The 21,565-nt window shown below is 33.1% G+C and overlaps 1 protein-coding gene across 12 annotated transcripts; it reads right to left on the reverse strand.

The window, feature by feature from the left end:
• Window positions 1-23: 23 nt before the first annotated feature.
• Window positions 24-20,779, reverse strand: LOC127067903 (ecdysone 20-monooxygenase). Of its 12 annotated transcripts, XM_051003317.1 has the most exons (12): window positions 13,318-14,243; window positions 13,155-13,183; window positions 8,607-8,750; window positions 6,066-6,209; window positions 4,869-5,067; window positions 3,983-4,170; window positions 2,978-3,176; window positions 2,594-2,756; window positions 1,970-2,136; window positions 1,817-1,895; window positions 1,479-1,676; window positions 24-714 (listed from the first exon to the last, which is right to left on the reverse strand). In XM_051003317.1, the coding sequence occupies exons 3-12, from the start codon at window positions 8,725-8,727 to the stop codon at window positions 598-600; spliced, it is 1,575 nt and encodes a 524-aa protein (XP_050859274.1). In that variant the 5' UTR covers window positions 8,728-8,750; window positions 13,155-13,183; window positions 13,318-14,243; the 3' UTR covers window positions 24-597. The 12 variants fall into 12 exon arrangements, with proteins under 12 accessions (XP_050859274.1, XP_050859268.1, XP_050859270.1 ...); XM_051003311.1 differs by lacking the exons at window positions 13,155-13,183; window positions 13,318-14,243 and adding an exon at window positions 20,715-20,779 and having other exon boundaries at window positions 6,066-6,223; XM_051003313.1 differs by lacking the exons at window positions 13,155-13,183; window positions 13,318-14,243 and adding an exon at window positions 15,708-15,740 and having other exon boundaries at window positions 6,066-6,223.
• Window positions 20,780-21,565: the final 786 nt, after the last annotated feature.

Below are 21,565 nucleotides of genomic sequence, written 5' to 3' on the forward strand. Positions count from 1 at the left end.
TGATGAACGACAATTTTAAATAATTTTAATTATTACGATATCATTGCATCCATGTACATACCATACATATGTACGTCAATGTTTGAAAAAAATAAGACGATCCTAATTAGTCGTATAATAGATAATTTAATGTTCGAGTAGAATGCTCTTAGAAATTAACCTTTTGCACTCGAGATGACATTCTCGCTTTGTCTTTTGTTATTGTTGTTAATTCGCATTTCATTCAGTTGAAAAAAAAAAAAAGAGGAGAAACACTAAGAAAACGTTGACATTTAGAATTGAGACTTACTGATAACGTTCGTCGAGTGCAATAGGTTAAAAATATTGCGTGCTGGCAAAAAGATAAAAAAAAATATATAAAGGAAAAAACGATTCTCGATAGATCAATCGATGAAAATGATTAACGTCGAATGCTTAAACGTGATATTCGCGCTGAATATACAATACATACGTATAACATATATGTATATATATACATATATATATATATATATATATATATATATATATATATATACATTTCACGTTACGCGTAAATTTATACGATTAAAACGCGATTTGGCAAGGCGTTTGGTCTTCTAATTATTCGATCATTTTTCATACCACCTCCAGACGATCTCGAAAACCGAGTGAGACCGGACTTTTCGGGGCGAGAATAAACTCGAATTGCAGATCGAGCTTATCGTCTACTACGATTTCGAATTCTCGAACGATCTGCGAAAGTTTGAAAAAAAAAGAAAAGTTACTAACTTGCTTTTATGATATTTACATATATCTATATATATATACAGGATGTTTCACTTAATTCGAAAATTTGAAATATCTTCGTTGTTTCTCGACAATCTCGAAAAAAATATCAAACGGAGAAATTTGTTTGATCTAAGATTACAAATATTTTGATTAATACGGAATTTTTTTTCACTATCATTTTTTTGTTGTTGAGACTTCATGATCGTTCATATATATTACATTCATATATACATTCATATATATATACATACATATATATATATATATTTTTTTAATAAGTAGGTCGGCACATTTTTCTTTACATAATGTCCTCTAGCTTATCAAAGGAACGAAATACAGTGGTATAAATTTATCGGTTACGAAGAAAAAAAAATAACGCGTAGAAAAAAAAAAACGAAAAGGTTTAAAATCTGAACGTTTCAAAATCACATTTTGTCTCGTTTGAATCAATTTCTTTTCTGTTCTTCTTTTTCTCTTTCTTTTTTTTTTTTGACTCACATAAACTAAACAAAATTTGTATAAAATTGAGACAGGATTATCTCGAAAGAAAATGAAAAAGAAAAAAAAAAAGAAAACAAAAATAAAAATACAAAAAAAGAAAAAAGAAAACGAAGAAGGGATCGTCAGGTTACGAAATATCATACAGAAAACTGAAGCATATCAAATTAGACGAGCTCTCGTAAAAGCGGTTAAAATAATTTATCTCATATCACTATATAATTACGAACCTTCGCTAGGATAAGTTGTAGAGCAAGTTCCACAAAGCGTTTGCCCGGGCAGATTCTTCGACCAGCACCGAAAGGCGCTACCAGTAATGGCGAATGTGGTACCATAGGCTTCAGCCATCTTTCAGGCACGCATTTGGACGCATTCTTAAAGTTATTCTCGTCTAATCCAGCTATCCATGTATGCAAGAGAACTACCGTCTGGGATGAAGAAGATAGCAAAATGTGAAGACTTTAAGTACAGTTCCGATTAGTTAAGTTACTAACCGTATTTGAAATCTCTGTAATCAAACTATCGTTGACTTTAACAATTAGAGAATCAAGGAAAATAAATAACTTACCCCAGCGTCGAGATGATAGCCATCCAATTCTATTGGTTCGTCTAAAATTCTTGCGATACATGGTGCCGTTGGTACCAACCTAAACTCATACAACGAACAAATAAATATCGTATTTCTCGTTTGTTAAAATTAAAAATGTTAAAACTTGTTTACCTAAACGCTTCATTAATGCAGGCACGTAAATAACGTGCTTTTCGAAGATCCTCGACTGTCAAATCGCAACCACGCGGTGCCAACGTACAGGCTTCTTCGTATAATGTTTCTTGTACTTCTGGATTACTTCCGATCATGTGGAAAAGGAAGACTAAAGTATTACCCAACTGCGAAAATGAATAGAAATTTTAAACATAATAATATATAATAATTGCTGACGATGATATCGCATAAAATTTTTAACGATGTCGTCCTATAACATAAGAAATCTATTATGGTAAATGAATTATAAAATAAAAGAAAAAGAAAAAAAAATATCTATACAGAGAGATATAAAACGGACTATCTAATGAACTTCTAAAACGAGTTATTTATACTATCCTTCCACTTACTTATGCGATCTCTTCGACGTAATCTTCATGAAAGTTCGATTATATTATATTACTATAAAAGTCAGAGAATTTCTACATTTCGAACGATCGTATCGAATAATAAGAGAGATCAAACGATCGTCCATCTATTCATCGGAATCGTCTCGATTAACATATAGATTCTTCTATAATCGAAATTCCATAAGTATGTACATACGAAAGGTCATAAACTAGAATATTATGACGGCCTCACTGTGTGTATACCAGCCGCAATAAAGTCCACTATGGCTGCTTTTTTATCCCTTATGTCTAATGATTTCTGTCGTAAAATCGATTGATAAACGGCCTCTACGGATTCGTCTCGAGCGTCGTTTCTTTTCTCGTACATCGTCGTCTCCATTAATTCTGAGATTATGCTGAAAAAAAAAAAATTTCAACCACAAAAATTCTTTCTCTTTCTCGTAAAATAGTAGCAAGGAGTAGTAGTAATAATAATAATAATAATAATAATAATAATAATAATAATAATAATAATAGTAATAACAATAATAATAATAATAATAAACGAGAAAAAAGTTTTATGAACAAAAGACAAAAAATAAGTATTAACAGATAAAGTATCTATGTTAATAATTACTTGTAAATAGCGTCCTCGCTCTCTATCAGCTGTTTGTAAGCGGATGTCGGTAGCACCTTCCAAAGCGGCAACCCATAAAAGGCATCTCGCGAGGCCGTGAAGTGAATCCTAACTGCTTCCGCTAATCTTGCAGTAAGCGTGTCGCTCGAGTCCGGCTTTAAGAAACCAAGATGCCGACCCAGAATCAAGGTACAGGTACCTTCGTAAAACGTGATAAGATATTACTGTTTTTTTTTTTTTTCTTTCTTTTTCTTTTTTTTTTTCATCTTTCTCGAGTTCATTAGAAAAGTTGCTACATGTATCAAGAGTCGTGTTCTCATTTTAAACGAGAACTTAATAGGCCAAATAATCGATAAGAATTTGCATAATTATGATCATGTAAAAAAATGTAGAAGTGTGGTCAACAGGTTTTTTCTTTTTTTTGTCCTTTTAGTTGCCCGATATTTAACAAAAAAAAAAAAAAAAAAAAAGAAAGAAAGAAAGAAATGAATATTTTGTTATTATCAGACTGAAACGAACGTAGGATTCGATGTATCAATTGCGAAACATATTTCGTTTCGATAAGTACGACATGTATATTAGTTTTGATTCATAAATAAGTCTGTCGTTATAGGTAAGTAAGAATTTATTAGAATAAAATTTCAATTATTTATGCGTTAACCTAATAATTATGCAAAACAATAAAATTAAGTATTTTTATTATAAAAAAAAAAAAAGAAAAAGAAAAAGAAAAAAAAAAGAAAGAAAAGTATCGTATTCGTCGGATTGATTCAATAAATGAATTATTTACTTATAACGGTACTTATTTATGAATCAATCTAATAACTATGCAAACTAATTTCACGTAGGAATTTTTATTACGAAAGATACTATTTATCGGATTTAATCATAAATAAGAAATATATTTAGAAACCAAGCAAGATGTGTGAATCAAGAGGTGTCTTGAATTTTTATCATAGTGTAAAAAAAAAACAAAACAAAAAAAAAAGAAAAGAAACAACTCACTCTCGAGTCCCATTCTATAGGCAAGTTCTTCGAATCCCGCGATGCCAAACATGGTTCTCCGTTTTCGTATTAGCTCGATGAAACCGTCGCAGACGATATTTAGAGCAGGAAAAAAGCCGAGAACCGTGCTGGCTCCCGTGAGTTCCGGAGTGAGAGCAGAACGAAGCTTCTGCCAAGTCTCGCCCTGTCTGTGTGTGCGTTGCGTGTACGTGCGTGTATATGTGTGTTGTTTGTTGTGTGTTGTGTCATAGAAAAGTTATGAAAACAAAACAAAAAAAAAAGAAAATAGCAATTATTTGAAACACTTTATTTGACCTTAACGATAAACAGATCGATTGCCAAACCAATCTCTTCTAATAAATATTCGATATTTATATATATGTATATATATATATATATATATATATCCTCAATATTATTTCTACGAAAATTTAAATATGCAAAAATTTGATAAATGTCATGAAAATAAATCTTTATAGATAATTTTAATAAACGACGATCAACGTGTTATTAATTAATTCTTAAATGCATATTTCGTTGTTGTTGTTATTGTTGTTGTTGTTGTTGTCATATTACAACATATTAAATAATAAATTCAATGTATCGACACGTACATACGACAATTCACTAACTTTTCTTTTTTCTTTTTTTTTTTTTTTTTTTTTTTTTTAATAAATTTTACGAAGATTTAATTTTTCAATTATATTCCTCCTAAAACTTCTTTGATTAATAGTAAATATTATAATAATGAATATGTAATATTTACTTCAATACAATATTTTATTTTACTTTATTTTCTTTTTCCTTTTTTCTCCTTTTAAAAATTTATTTATAGAAAGAATCATGTGCTTTTCAAAGAGTTAACACATATGTTTAGAATACTCACTCATTCACAAGACCGAGATTAGTGTAACGATCACGTCGCGAGTGTCGATAGTGCGATATGACTTCTTGCGGTGGACGAAGAGGATATCTCGAACCTCGCCTAAGGATCAGCTCGATGTCACGTCGAGAAAATACCGATATAACTGGCCAGTTCCAGAGTGCCTCCTCCTTGCACAAGCCTCCGTAGCGTCGATTCAGATCTACTCTTGAATCAGGGATTATAGGCTGGTCGATATCGAGAGCGATCTCGTTCATTCACGTGCTGATCTCACGTGTCTCAACGGGGAAAGGTTCGATCATTTTCTCAGAAATGTTTCATCACTTTTCGTTTTTTTTATTTTTTTTTGTTTTTATTTTTTCATTTATTGACATTCCCATTTTCGATATTAGAATTTAACCGTTTGCACACGTAAAAAATTATTTTTCTAATTTATTAACTGATTTCTGATTTGTTATTTTCTCTTTGTTTGTTTTTCTTTTCTTTCTTTTTTTTTTTTTTTTTTTATTTTAATAGCATACCCAAGTGAGACGAAATAATATTTTGTTTTGTCTTTCGTATTCGTTTTCACACGACGAATAGATATAAACGTTTTTACTGATAAATAATTGCTTGATAATAATTATATTGCACGCTAAAATTCGTAATATTTATGGAATTGATTAATTAGCATGTTATTTTTTTTTTTTGTAAGAGCTATAGGAATAAACTTTGTTTGTTTATAAAATATATGACTGATGAAAATATTTTATATTTTTTTAAGCTATGAAAAACTGCTTCTTTCTAAACGTTATATTAAAAGAAAAATAATATCACATTTTATACATACATACGTGTGTGTGTGTGTGTGTGTGTGTATGCAAAGGGTTAAATATTAGATTGTAAACTAAAATAATTTTATTTGACTAACTCGCATATTAAACTTTTTAAAACATATAACTAACGATTATATATATCTATGTACCTGTCACGATTTGTATTAAAGATTTGTTACAAAAACGAAAAAGAAAAAAAGAGAAAGAAAAATCGATTGAAAAGCTTGCAAATAAATATCTTTTAAAAGAGATACAATAGATCGAAACTTCGAAGAAATCTTATTCAAATGTCTCATGCTTTTCCTTTCCTGGTTTAAACTTATACCTATCGTTGAGAAAAGCCAGTTGGCGAATAAATTCGTAGGACAGAGGCCAAAGTCCTTACCTTTGTAAGCCTCGTGAATCTTGTTCATTCGATAGTACCCGATCCAGGAGAATATCCATCTTGTGCCAAGAATAGGTAAGGAGAATGGACCGGGCACGTCCCGAGCTGTTTTAAATGGCCTCCTATCCTTCTCTTCCGATATGGCTGAAGAACAAAAGCTATTGTCGTGAAAACGCATTTCCACGTTAAAACAATAAAGAAGAGTCAATCTTATAAATTAGCGACAAGTTTTTTTATTCTTCAAAAAAACCTCGCATGTTTTTTGTTGCGTATAAACAACGAAAAAAATTATTCAATGTAAAATTTATTTATACATATATATATATATATAAAATATATATATATATAAAAAAAATTATACGATGTAAAATTTATTTACATATATATATATATATATATACCTATAATATTAATAATATTTGTAATATTTATATATATATATTGTATTTATATACATATTATATTTATAATATTTAGAAATATATATATAGATAACGGTAAAAAATTAATTTTATGGCTTCAAGAAAAGAAAATGTATGATTGCGTGACTTCAAAGTTATAAATAGTTTTAGAAAGTAAAAAATTCATTTCGGTTTTTAAAAATTTTGTCATTATAAACGAAATTTATATACACACATAATTTTCTAACTATAATATATACTAACAGTTAACAATAAATTTTGTTGCTCAAGAAAAGTAAATGCATGATCGTATGACTTCAAAGTTATAGAAAGTTTTAGAAAGTTAAAAATCCATATTGGTTCTTAAAAATGTTATCATAAAAAGAATATATATACACATACACATACAGTCTTTTAACTACAACATCTATCAACGATTAATAATTTATTTTATTGTCTAAAAAAGAACGCATGATCGTTTGATTTCAATTATAGAAAGTTATAGAAAGTCAACGATACATTCTCATTTTTTCAAATTTTTTCATAATAAAAAAATGTCAACATATATAGATACGACCTTCTAACTATATTATATACTAACGATTAACAATTTATTTGATCACCCAAAAAAAGAAAATGCATGATCGCGTAACTTAAAATTTATAGAAAGTTTTAGAAAGCTCAGAATTTATCTTAGTGTTTAAAAATTTGTTCATCATTAAGCAAATTTAAATATATACATATATATATATATATATATATATATATATATATACACACAATTTTTTAAATATACTAATTTATACCGAATGATCATGATATTGATTATCAATTAATTTAATAGTTTTAGAAAGTTGTAGAAATTTAAAGATCCAATCTGTTTCGTTAACTTTTTCATTATAAAAAAAAGGAAATACAAATTCAAATCTCTTTGGTTTTGTTTATCAATTCATTGTATAATTCAACTTCGCCATCGTCAAGATAAATACGTATGTGTTAAATCGAAGATTACATGTTATCGTACGTGCGTTATCATTCAATTTTATCTCTAAGTATATAAATAGTAAACGATAGTCGAGAAGAAAAATGGGCGTCAGATACGGCGACGTAGACGTAGTGGAATATGAAGCAATGAAGAAAGAAAGAAAGAGACAGAAAGAGAGAGAAAGAGAAAGAAAGAAAGAAAGAAAGAAAGAAAGAAAGAAAGAAAGAAAGAAAAAGAGAAAGAGAGAAAGAGATACGCGGCGTGCCGACAAATCGAGTAAACGAGGAAATAATACGAACTTAAATCACTCAGAACGCAAGCGTAACGTTAGTCGAATATATTAACGATAAGGCGACAGATAGAAATCTAGTTATCGCGCGACCTTGATACGATCGTCTAATCGTTTCATTGACCTTTCGCCGTACGTATCTATCGTATATATATATGTGTGTGTATGTGTATGTGTGTATGTATACATGTGTATATGTGTATATGTATATATATATATATATATATATATGGATGTATAAATATATATATATATGCATGTATGTATATTCTCGTCTACTCTCTCGTTTACGTCACTTCGATAATATGTATATCACGGACAACGCGCACTACGCGTTGAAACTTTCAAATTCTTACTATGTCATGACATTATCTTTTTATTTATTTATTTATTTTTTTTTTTCATTTGTTCTTTCCTTTTTTTCTTTCTTTTATTTTTTCATGGTTAAATTTATCGACTGAAAGGAATAAGATATTATCAGATTGTTAACTAACCAAGTATTACAATTATAGCACAGGCGAGATCCTTGAGAGAAAATCTATTTAAAGCAAGTGCATTATATAACGGTTAGAATTGGAACAATAATGAATAAAATAAGTAAGTAAATAGTGATAATGAGAATTACAGAAAAAGAAGAGGAAATGGTTAATAAACTAATAGTTAAAATTTTGATGAATCGAAAAGCATGGATAAAGATATGATAATAATTTTATAACCTATTTAAATAATTATAAGTTAATTATAATAGTAAGAATGAAGAAGAAGATATCGATATGACGTATCGACGTAACGATTAAATAAATGATGACAATTATTAATCGTAAATTATAAGATCGATAAAATAAAAACGCTTAGAGAACTCTTACCACTGGTCTGATGAGAGCTTCCTGTCCAGAACCACCATGGTGGTCGATAACTGGTAGCCAAGACTAAAATTGCGAGAAGTGTAGCGGCTATAGCCTCGAACCAAGCACCAGAGAGTAACATCTCGAGGCTCTCTAACGTCACACCTGCGACAATGTGAAGAAGAAAAAAAAAAGAAAGAAAGAAAGAAAGAAAGAAAGAAAGAAAGAAGGAAAGAAAAAATAACAAACGGAAGAAGAAAAAGATAAGGGAATAAGAAAGATAAGAGAAAAAACGATAACTTCAAAGAAGAATAAAAAGAATAAGAAGAAGAAGAAGAAGAAAATATAACTAGCGGAATATAAATTATTACAATTTATGTTCCCTTACTTTTGCTTTATTATCAAAATTTTGATAACTTCAGTCTTTAATCTCCTGTCTCTTATAAATGATATATTACATATATGTATCTACGAATAGATGCAGATTGTTGGAAAATAATATTATAAAAAACTGTTAAGAAAAAAAAGATCCATACAACATTAGTATTTCTCTCCCTCTTCTTTCTCCCTCTCTTTCTCTCCCTCCTTAACTCTCTCTTACTCTCTCTCTCTCTCTCTCTCTCTCTCTCTCGCTCTCTCTCTCTTTCTCTCTGTCTACATAGTTAGAAAGCTTGTAAATGATACGTTACATGTATCTACGTATAGATACGTATTGATACAATGTAATTTTATAAAAGTGAAGTAAAAAACTAATCGTGCAGGCTTTCTCCGCGTTAGTATTTCTCTCTCCCTCTTTCTCCCTCTCTAGATAGTTGAAAAGCATGTAAATGATATATTACGCGTATCTACTGTATAGATACAGATTAATAGAAAATAATTTTACAAAATAAAGTAAAAAGAGAAAAAGAAGAAAAAGAAAGAATCGTGCAGCCTTTCTCCGCATTAGTATTTTTCTCTCCCTCTCCCTCTCCCACCCTTCCTCTCTCTCTCTCTCTCTCTCTAAATAGTTGGAGAGACGAATCAAATGGAATGCAGCACATACATACACAAAGACGCGCGAATACACGCGATAAAGAAAAAGAGAGGCGGGATAAAGGACGAAAAAGTGCACGCTGCATATCGTACGCGTATGTGTTTGTGCGTGTGTGCCCGTCTGTCATTGTGCGTCTGTCTCCTCTTCTTGCAGCCGAGCGATTACGAGTGTCCCACTGTTATTTGCGAAGAGAGATTCTTTTATTTACGATGCGCTGATAACGGCATGTCGTCGCGTTGACTACGTTCACCAGAAGTGATGAACATTCAATTCGTTCTCTTGCAAATTTTCGATCGAATCCACTAATTGTCCCTCTCCGTTTATTATCTTCGATGATCTCTCGTTATCGTTTCGTTTATCTTCTTTGTCGATCTATTGTCATTTTCTTTTTTTGATTTCTCCTTCAAATCTCCTCAATGTTTTTTTCTTCGATAAAACGAAAGAACAATAAAAGTAATCGTGAACCGTCTTTTTTTTCTTTTTTCTTTCATATCAAACACGATTGTCATCGATTCACGTTTTATTTAGATACACGTTTAATGCGTCTGCCAATCTAATTATATTTCTAAAGAATATCATCATCCGAAATTTTAATTATTGATTATTAAAGAATATACGTAAATAAGTACGTATTACGTAAGGTTTCGATTTCTTCCTGGTTCTCCTGCTGGAAATGATCGAGGAGTATGAGCGAAGAAAGTTATAATGTATTATCGCATTATCTTGACCTATTTCTTCGTCACGCAACTATTTATGTCCGATAATACATATTTCGATAAGGACTTTCTATAGATGACGTGCACGGATCATTGTAAGGGAAACATAATGATACTGTTCGATTTAGATCCAACATTTTTCTTTTTTTTCTTTTTCCTTCTCTCTCTCTCTCTCTCTCTCTCTCTCTCTCTCTCTCTCTCTCTCTCTCTCTCTCTCTCTCTCGCTCGCTCGCTCTCTGTCTCTTTCCCTCATTCGATGAAACGAACGAATTTCTCGATGACATCATACACCGATAACATCCAAATTCGGAAGTCTTGTTATTGACAAGACTATCTGTCTCTTAAGCTTCTGTTTTTACATCGTCTTATCGTGAAATCCTAGAAGAGATATTTACGATATTTAATGTAGAACCTACATTATCTTTTGACCTTGTATGTGGTCAAACAGATTGCCGGATATAAGATATAAGATAAACGAAAACACGAGCGACCAATCAAATTTTTTCCTAAGAGATCAATTACGTTAACGTTAACGCTAACTTTCTAAATATTACTTATCCGGCAAAAGTCATAATACGTAAAAAGTAAATAGTTAACGCGATACGTTCTACGATTTAGAAAGGATATCTTAAGAAAAAAGATGGAAAAAAAAAGGAAAAAAGAGAGAAATAAGAATGAAATAAAAAAGAATATGTTCACATTATATAAATTCGCGTATTTTCAAGCGATATCTGATTATTCGAATCACCGACGATATTATCAATGATCTATCGAGATTATAAAGTTTACGAACCATTTTGGCAAAACATGTTATCGCCACGTCAGACGAAATTACACCCTAAGTGTCGTACGTCGTTAATATTTCACAAATAAGATTACCATAAAAGCGTACAGGAACGTAGGATGATCCTGTTTAAAATGCATATAATTATTTATACGATCGATACCGATCGATTTCCAAATAATGTTTCGAAATTCTCAGAAGTATGACGTACCAACTCACGATTTACTCGCTTACATGTAAAAACAAGAATTCACATAATTAGTACGGAAAAAAAGAAAGAAAAAAAAGGAAGAAAAAAAAAAAAAGAAGAAGGAGATAATAATGCTCGTATTTTTATCCAGGTAAACGTCCTTCTTTTTTTTTCTTTTCGTTTCTTTCTTCTCTACCGATAGATATTCTTTATTCGAAATGAAGCTTTAGATTTAGAAAGAGAGAAAAAGAAAAGGGAACATAAAAGAAAAAGAAAAAGAGAGAGAGAGAGAGAGAGAAAGAAAAAAAGAAAGAAAGAAAGAAAGAATGAAAAAAAAAAAAAGGAACAAAAAGGAAAAAAAAAAAATCCATCGATTCGAGTCGAGCCGCTCGTCGAGACAAATTCAATCTCGTTTATTAGCCATATAAATAGCGTCGGGCATTCGATATCTTCGAAAATTTACGAGCGAAAACAGCGACGTTCCCTTCGTATTATATAGAGACAGCGAGCAAAGCACGATTACGAAATTCCCCTCGCGGCTAGCCGGTAGGATCTCTCGACGGCCTTGCCAATTTGCAGAGTATATCTAGGGATTATAATATTTGATGGCCGATATACATATGTGTCGAGTAATCGGCTCAATATCTCGCAATTAGGACGCTGAAAAGCAATGTGAGTGAGATACGTCGGAGCTTTTAGACGAGTATCGAAGACGTACATAATATATACGTTATGCAATGTACAAAATATTCGATAAAATCGTCCAAACTTTACCGATTCTACATATTTTTATTACGATGTATTTTTATTTTCGTCGAAAAAGAAAAGAAAAGAAGGAAAGAAAAAGGAAAGACAAAAAGCATGTAAATCCTAACAGAAGTTTCTTGAAAATGCGTATGAAATTAAATTACGTGGTCATTAGATCATCAAAATATTTTCAATACAATAATAATAATAACAGTAACAATAACAATAACAACAACAACAACAACAACAACAACAACAACAACAACAATAACAATGACAATGATAATAATAATAAAAACAAAAATAATAATAATAATAATTATTATTATTAATAATGATAATAATGTTTATAAACGATATTTCTTTCATGTTTTCGAATTGAAATTATTATTACAAATCTGACACTTACCCACGCTATAAAACCTGTCGTCGTTAGTGCAATTAACAGACATGTCAAAATAGATTTACACGTCACTTTGATTTCGAATCGAAACACGTCGAGTGTACAATGTAAAATATATTACGTTAAGATATAAACGAGAGTTTAGGAGGAGGAGGAAGAGATCGAATTTCGCGCGATAAAAAAAAAAAGAAAAAGAAAAAAGAAAGGCAAGCACGGTCGAAGAGGGGATGACAGAATAGACGAGTAGAGCTTAGGCAATAAAAACAGACGATTCCGTTGTTCGTATCGTCGTCATTGCCGAGAAAAACGAAACCTTGTCAACTGCGTACATTCCTCCCCTTTTTTTTATAAATCACGTTAACAATGTTAATGTTCTCCGTATCGCGAAACTCAATAATCGCAATTACTCTCACGGAACTCGCGCGGTTTCGATCGACGTATTACGTAACGCGAGTCGAAAGCCGGTCGCTTCCTTCTCTCGAATATCGATTATCGACAAAACAAGCTAACGAAAAGCAAAACGCGTTTGTCAATTGATCGTTATAGCGAATAGATTCTTTTTCATTTCTGTTTTTTTTTTTTTCCTTTGCTTCCAATTTAGCGATAAAAATGTTGGAGATTTTGTAGGAAAAAAAAAAGAAAAAGAAACGAAGAAAATGAAGAAACAAAGCGAAGGAAATGAGAAAAGGTACTTACAGCGAAAGGAGATGATCGAAGGAGACGATCTAACGAAGAAAAAGAAGAAGAAGAAGAAGTAGAAGAAGTAGAGGTAGAAGAAGAAGATGATGAAGATGAAGAAGAAGAAGAAGAAGAAGAAGAAGAAGAAGAAGGAAAGGCGACCTCGGGAGAACGAGCTTACTCTTCGTCCTCTTTGATTACGAGTCCCGATTTATTCCCAAGAAGTCAGACGACGAGGATGACGACGACGATGAGACACTGACACGCCGAGGACGATCCACGGATCGTTCGTTATACCGATCGAATATATCGATCCGTAAAATCACGAAGTATCGCGTTCGGTTGGGAGAACGATCGACGGACATCGACGGGCCGTCGTACGGGAGTAAAGGCCGAAGTAAAAATTTCGGCCCGTCGAAGGTCCTCGAAGGCACTGGCCACGAAAAGTTTACTCGCGTGTTTTCCAAAAACTTTGGAAGGCGGAAGGAGGTAAAGGAAACGGAAGAAGAAGAAGAAGAAGAAGAAGAAGAAGAAAAAAGAAGAAGAAGAAGAGAGGAGAAAAGAGGGGGTTGATGAAAGAAAGTGGTGGGGAGAGAGTAGTGACTTTTTGGAGAACAAGAAACAAAGAGGAAGTGAAGACGAAGACGAAGACGAAGACGAAGACGAAAAAGAGGAAGAAAAATAAGATGGAGTAAAAAAGAAGGGAAAGAGGAAGAGAAGGAAGAGGAGAAGGGAAGGAGGAGGAAAAGGAGGAAGAGGAGGAGGTGGAGGAGGAGGAAGAGGAGGAGGATGAGGAGGAGGAGGAGGATAGGCGCGTGTCCGTCGAGTCACAAGAGCGTGCCACGATTTACGCGCCGCGATTTACGCGCCACGCGTACCCGAGATGGGCATTTGATGGCCGTTAATTGTTCGACGCTCGATCGAGCCGATCGATCGATCGAGCCCCGACTCTCTCCTCTCTGTGTTTCAGAGACGAACGGAGCACACGGCCGTTCTGGGATGCTTGCCCGGCGCCTCTTGTAATCTCTCTCTCTTTATCTCTCTTTCTCTTTCTATCTCTTCTCTCTCTCTCTCTCTCTCTCTCTTTCTCCCTCCGTCCAACCCCACCCCCTCCGCCCGCCCTTTTACTTCGCCCGACGAATCACGAGACGCTCGTCGTCTCGGAGAGAGACCCCCAACTCTCTTATCTTCTTGTCCTCTCTCTCTCTCTCTCTTTCTGTGTTTACATCTACCGTCGTTACCCTGGCAGACCCTACGACGACGAGGACACGAAGAAGAAGACGAGGACGAAGAAGATGAGGACGAGGACGAGGACGAAGAGGACAAGAGCACGCACGGCGACGCGACAGGCCGCCTCGCCTGGTGGGGGCAAACTGAATACCGAGTGGGGGACTCTCTCGTTCGTTCATTGGTCGAAAGATCGCAGAACTAAAACCACCGACAGATGGCACTCTTTGTACCCCACCAAAGATCGATAGCCCCTAACGTTTGAATACCGCTTCTTCGTATCGCTTCGCGTATTTCCTTCTACTCTCTGCACATTTCAAAATTATCCGCTCGATTATTTATATTGCAATTTTATTTTCTCTCAAGTGTAAACGTATCTGTCTCTAAAGAATTTCATTCGTTGCCTCGTGATCTTATTGAACGTGATCAACGATTTTTCTCGAGCATATCGAATGATACGAATGATCGACGTGAATTTCGTTCGTTCGTATATTTTCAATCATCGAGACGAAATCATCGAAGAATCTTCATCGACACACTCTTTTTTCTCCTTTGGTTGTACGTAAACCTGATCCTCCTCTTTCTTAAAGAAGGACCACCTCGAAATTTGATATTTCAATCGTGTCCTTACCCATTGTAAAGGGGTTGTCGTCGGCTCCAACGAATCGGAGCCGACCCTCGAAAGAAGTCGATCTTACGGTTCTAGACGGTTCTAGGATAGGTGATGCGATCCGTAGAAGGACAAGTTCTCTCGAGTCGCTTGTCTAATGGAGAAAAAAAAACAAAAAAAAACAAAAAAACGTAAACGAGAGAAGAAACGGGAGAAGAAAAAACGAAAGAGCGAAATAAAAGGAGAATCGGACCGGAAAAAATGACGCGTGATCAATTTTCGAAAGGTTCTCTTTAGAAATTCGCAGATCTTCTTTCAAAGATCGAAACGAAATAAAAGTAAAAATAAGATAATCTTCGTCTGGATCGTGAAAGAAAAGACACGTGATCGGTTTTCGATAAACGTATTTCCTCTTTTACGAATTTCTCAAAGTTCTCCTAACAAAAATCGACGATCGAAATAATAAGAAAAAATAATTGAAAAAAGATAGGACACGTCGATCGATTTCCTAAAAGTTCTCTCTTACAAAGAGATCAACGATCGAAACGATCTAGGATAGGTCGAATAAAATGAAAAAAGAAAGAGAAAAAAGGGAGAAAAAGAGAGAGACAAAAAAACATATTACGACGCAACCCGATGCTTGTAACAGTAATAGTGTTGATGACGAAGAAGGCAATGGAGGTGGTCGCTCGATCGCTCGCTCGCTCGCTCGCGCGCGCGCGCATACAACTTACATATAGAACGGGCTAGAGCAGAGGGAGCAGAGGGAAATGATGTAGCTTCTATCGAGCGTATAGCGGGCGTGAACACGCGGAATGAGACGTCGATTGGAACTCGTTTTGAATCGAACGAAATAAAACGGTCGCGAGCGTCGAGACGGGCATGCGTTGCCGCGAAAGATACGCTATGGTATACGAGGAAGTGTACTCGTATACCAGCTACAGTATAGAGTCACTGAATACGAAGAGCTCCGAAGAGTAGAATGAAAAAGAAGAAGGAAGAAGAGGAGAAGAAGAAGGAAGAGGAAAAGGAGGAGGAAAAGAAGAAGATTACTCTTCTCAACTTCTAGGATCGAGACTTTCGAAGATCCGACTTGATTTTTCGCGCCACAACACTCTCCTTTACCTCTCCATCCTCTTCAAGGCCACTCGAAGGGCACGGATAAGCGAAGGACGCGATCGGCTTACGCAAATCTTCTCGATTATTCTTCAATTTTTTCATTTTTTCAAACGACTCGCTAACTCTCCCGATAGATTTTTCTTTTTCTCACGAAAAATCGCGCAAGAGCATTGAACGTAATAATTTCAACGTTTCTCCTTTTCATTTATTTCTTTTCTTTTCTTTTCTTTTCTTTTTTTTATTTTTCTTTTAAATAATTAAAAATTTTTACTTCTTTTTCTGATTTTGTTAACTTTCTTATTCGAAGAGATCGGGATACAATCGTGAAAAGATAGAAAGACCGACTTTGACCCTGTATAATCTAATTTTTTCACGAAAATATTTTGTCGAAAATAAAAAAAAAAAAAGAAAAAGAAGAAAAAAAGAAAAAGAAACGACAAAAAAATAATTATATGTAAAAGTTATGTAATATAAAAAAAATAAATGAAACAAGATCTTTAAAAATACATATATGCATGGTACGTGTGTGTATATGTCACGTCATCAATGTTACATTATAAATTATAATTATAAAGAATTAAATTAAATTCCAAAAGATCCGATAAGAAATATCTTTTACTCCTAACTGAGTCTTTGATATATATTTATATATATATATATATATATATATATATATATATAAATTTAATTTAACTAACATATATATACAACATATTATATATATATATATATATATATATATATACATGCATTTAAAATGAATATATTAAAATGTCTAACATAAGACGACGAAGAAAAGATGGATAATACGAAAGAGACCCAATGAACTCTCCTCAGGCAGGGTCTCTAGCGTTGCACTGTCCGAGATGCTTTACGGCAATCTCCGGTGCACTGCGATACCGTGAGGTAATGCAAGTGCCAGGGATATAAATCGCAATCCCACGGGCGTGCATTCCATATTGTTCCCCCTAATAAACTGGGATAAGCCAAACGCGAACACCAAAGACTCTCCCCTTTTCTCTGTCTCTCTCTGTCTCTCTCTTTCTCACTTCCTCATACAAATACACACAACACACGACACAACACACACACACACACAAGCAAAGCAAGAAATAAATTCACACATACGGATATCGTGGTAATTTAACTTTCATTCGCTTTCGAATCTATCTGTCTTTTTCTATCTTTCTCTAAGTCTCTCTTCTCGTTCAATCTAGGAAAAAGGAACAGTTGGTTACGAGACGATAAAGTTGGTCACACATGATACACGAAACAAGTTTTCGCTTAGTTAGTTTTCTAATTAGTTAGATAAGATTATCATTTGTTAATAAACAAATTATGTTCTTTCTATTTATTGAAAATTAAATTTCTTGCCTTGTTTTTATTTTCTTTCACTTATTTTGTCTTTCTCCAATACTTTTATTTTATTCAATAATTGAAAATAAATAATCATTTTTATGTATTTATATATAACTGATCTGTATTCTTTTTTAAAAAGTATATATTACATTGTTTTGCAATAAAATTAATTATTAGTTCATATCTAAAGATTAATATTTACTAAATATATAAATTATAGGTAATTAAATTCTAATATAGAGTATCTATAATTTTTTTTACAATTTGTATTCCGTATCATTTAAAACAATAATTAAATTTCTTCTCATTACCAAGAGGATCATTGATGAGTAAGAATGAGTGGGCGTGCGAGAGAGAAAGAGAAAGAGACAGAGAGAGAGAGAGAGAGAGAGAGAGAGAGAAAACATCTTAACCCCCTCTATAATTTTGAAGTCACATACATATGTATATATCTACATTTTTAAATTTTATTTCATTCTTTTCGCCATAAAATCTTAATAGTCAATTCATATTCAAAGAAACAAACGTTGAATATTTAAATATAAATTATACTCAACACAGTATATCTATATTGTGTTGCCACGAATTATATTATAGATTTTACATTACATAATCTTTTTCTTTTTTTTTTTTCTTTTTAAACACCGTACGATAAAAAAGAATTACGTTTATAGAGAGATTTAACGAATTTTCACAAGGTGTCCCTGAACAAAAAGAAAATAATATGAATATATTATAATAGAAACGATAACCCGAATGCGTCAGACCTCGTCGCGATTCTTCGGCTTTTGACGTATCAACAGACGACGACGACGACGACGACGACAACGACGACGACGACGACGACGACGACGACGACGGTGACAACGACGACGACGACTCGCTAACATCTGCTTCGCTCGGCCACAAAATGGGCGCTATAAATAAAAGAATGAAAAAGGGCAAATGAGCGTGCGTGTCTCACGTGAAGCAAATAAGAAGGCTACTCGTATCTTCGTGGACTTTACAGCGGGCTCCCTAATAAGACTCAGAGACACACGAGGTCGCCTCCAACGAAATGTTAAGTGGATCCGATTCTTCTTCTTTCCCGAGCGAGTTATCAAAGAATTTTATCCATTAATGTAACCCAACTCTTGTAATCATTTCTCTATGTAACTATTTATAAATATAATCGTCTTGTTCATCGATTATTAATTATTAACGAAGACAAATGTGATCATGTGATCTAACATTTAATCGAATGTTTTTAATCCTAATATGCGCTTTATTGTAAAATTACAAGTATATTAAACGATCTAATTTTTTTTTTCTTTTTTTCTTTTTTTTTTTTCAGAAAATCTCTTAACGAACACAATTACGACGTAACATTCTTTTTTATTAATTTCAATGTTTGTTACTTCTAAAAAAAAAATCTGACGTAAGTAAATCGTACGTTAAAGAAATAATCATAACTTTGGTTTTATTATTATTATTATTATTATTATTATTATTTGCTTTTTTTCTTTTCTTTCCTTTTTCGTTTATTCATGAAATTTTTTTCTAACAAATATCACCGATAAAATGCGCGATCTTTTTCTATATTTTTGTCAATATTGCTCTTGTCGCAATTTTTATAAAAGTAAATCGCGCATGAAAAAGTTAATAACAGTTTTTCATTCATCCTTTTTTTTCTTCTTTTTTCCAACGTATTGTTAGCTGCAGTATTTATAACGGCGACAACGGACGTAAGTACGAACAATAAGATCGATCGAAGGTCGTCTCTTAAAGAAAAAGAAGGCTCTACGCTTGATCGTTGCCGACGCACGTGCGTTTTCACGAGACTCCTTTACGGCTTGGTCCTAACGATAGACCAAATAATATCGCACGAGGCTAAACTCGAGAAGAAGGAGAGCCCTTTGTAAGATTGTACGACCTCGTCGACATCGTCTGACGTTTTGCTACGTTGCGAAATACTCCTCTTTCTTTTTATACGTATTCATACGTATATACATATATAGATATGCGTATATATATATTGTAACCTCGTTAATGAATACTTTTAATAATAATATTTGCAGCTCGATTTAACTTGATCGTAGTTGCTACAGAAGAATTCGATCTTTCTACATTTTACTTGCACGTGTAATGATACACGTGTTTCAAAATAAAACAAGAAATAAAGACAAAACAGAGACGATACTTTTTCTCTCTTTCTCTCTTTCTCTCTTTCTCTCTCTCTCTCTCTCTCTCTCTCTCTCTCTTTCTCTCTCTCTCTCGTTTTCTCTCTTTCACTGACACTGCAAGATAAATCATTTTATCCGTGATCCGAAAGTATATAAAGGCAAAGTAAAATAAACGATACAGCAAAGTGAACATAATCAAGTGAAATAAATTAAATGCTATCGAATGTAACGTTGATATAATGTTTCTCCAAAATAGTCGATATGTTATCATTCTACCTTCGCATGTGACATAAAATTTACATACATGACATTATAAACGAAAAATAAACAAACAAAAGAAAATGAAATAAAAGAAAACAAAGAAAAAGAAATCAGATAATTATTGTACGAAACTTAAGAAACGAGATAATATTTCAAAACAAATTTGTATGCAACATTTTAAACACTCTGGTTTGACAAATAAGAATTACCATAAATAAACTCCTTAATTATGAAAGAATGGTATAACAACATAATGTTACGTCAGATTGTGCCAAAAAAAAAAAAATGAAATGAAACAGATATACGAGTGTTGATTTCGAAGTTACACATGGCGTTATATACAGGGTTAATTATACAAACATAACGGGACTTTTTCGTAAACGAGTTCGACAGTTTTGCAAATATTAGATCAACCGGCAAATTCTCTCTCCATCTCTTATTTAAATATTTTCTTTTATTTAAAAATAATTATCAACAAATATAATTTTATTTGCAAAATATTAAAAAGAAAAAAAGAAAAAAATAATGAAGTTTTATTTAAAATTATTTTTCAAGCAACAGTTTCTTTTTCTTCTTTCTTTGAAATAATACTCCAACAATAACAATCCCCATGATAATAATAATAGCACAAACATGTAATAAAATGTGATATAAATTAAAAAAAAAAAAAAAAAAAAAAAATCGTCAAGAAATAAAGTTTTATTCGAGACTAATTGTTTATCAACAAAGAAGAAAAGACAAGTAAAAATTTTGTTGACAGACCCCTATCGATTTGAAAATCTCTTTATTTTCTAAGAAAGAAAAAAAATAAACAAAAATATGTCATTAACAACAACGTACCAAAAAATTTCGTTTCTTCGGTTGGCATCGAAAAATGTCGATTCGGCCATGGAATTTGGTATCTCTCAAAGAACCCGCGAAGCCGTTCGATAAGCATGCGCGAGAGCTTGTTCGTGGCACTCGAGGCAGACACGGCTATCGGAACAGGTGTATGAATGTACCAACACAAATGAAACGTCTTGTGCGCAGTTGCACACACACTAACTAACTGATGATACTGAGACGTTCGTAAACGCGTATGAGAGATACATATCTACAGGGATACACAAGTACCGACACAAACGAAGACGGTCGACCAACCAGGAAGCGATCACGGACAACTGGTCACTCTTCGGAATTCTGTCCGATGTGATTACACGTTCCCGCAGCCCGTTTTAAAATCGACATCCTCCCCACGCGAACTCGAATAAATCCTTTAGCATGTAATAATAATAGTTGTAATAGTAATAGTAGTAGTAGTAGTAGTAGTGGTAGTAGTAGTAGTAGTAATAGTGGTAATAATAGTAGTAGTTGTTGTAATAGTAGTAGTGATAGTGTTGATAGTGGTAGTTGTAGTAATAGTAATGGTAGTGGTAGTAGTAGTAATGGAAGTGGTAGTGGTAGTGGTAGTGGTAGTGGTAGTGGTAGTGATAGCGTAGTAGTGGTAGTAGTGGTGGTAGTAGTAGTAATAGTAATGTAGTAGTAGTGTAGTAGTAGTAATAGTAATAGTGTCGTTAAACCTCAAATTTCGAAGCCCGGTTATTTACATCGTTCGAGAAAGAGAGAGAGAGTGAGAGAGAGAGAGAGAGAGAGAGAGAGAGAGAGAGAGAGAGAGAGACAAAAAGTGTACTTTGTACGAAATCACGATTTAC

The sequence above is a fragment of the Vespula vulgaris genome, chromosome 12 (assembly GCF_905475345.1).
Source record: "Vespula vulgaris chromosome 12, iyVesVulg1.1, whole genome shotgun sequence".
In the NCBI taxonomy this organism is placed as follows: domain Eukaryota; kingdom Metazoa; phylum Arthropoda; class Insecta; order Hymenoptera; family Vespidae; genus Vespula; species Vespula vulgaris.

What these genes read in the sequence shown, in the direction of transcription:
- LOC127067903 (XM_051003311.1), bottom strand. Translation starts at nt 20,764, where the DNA reads ATGGCCGAATCGACATTTTTCGATGCCAACCGAAGAAACGAAATTTTT. An exon ending in AAGCTCTCATCAGACCAGTG is followed by an intron (nt 6,224 to 8,606) that starts GTAAGAGTTCTC and finishes TCACGACAATAG; the next exon opens with CTTTTGTTCTTCAGCCATAT. An exon ending in GCTATCATCTCGACGCTGGG is followed by an intron (nt 1,677 to 1,816) that starts GTAAGTTATTTA and finishes TCTTCATCCCAG; the next exon opens with ACGGTAGTTCTCTTGCATAC.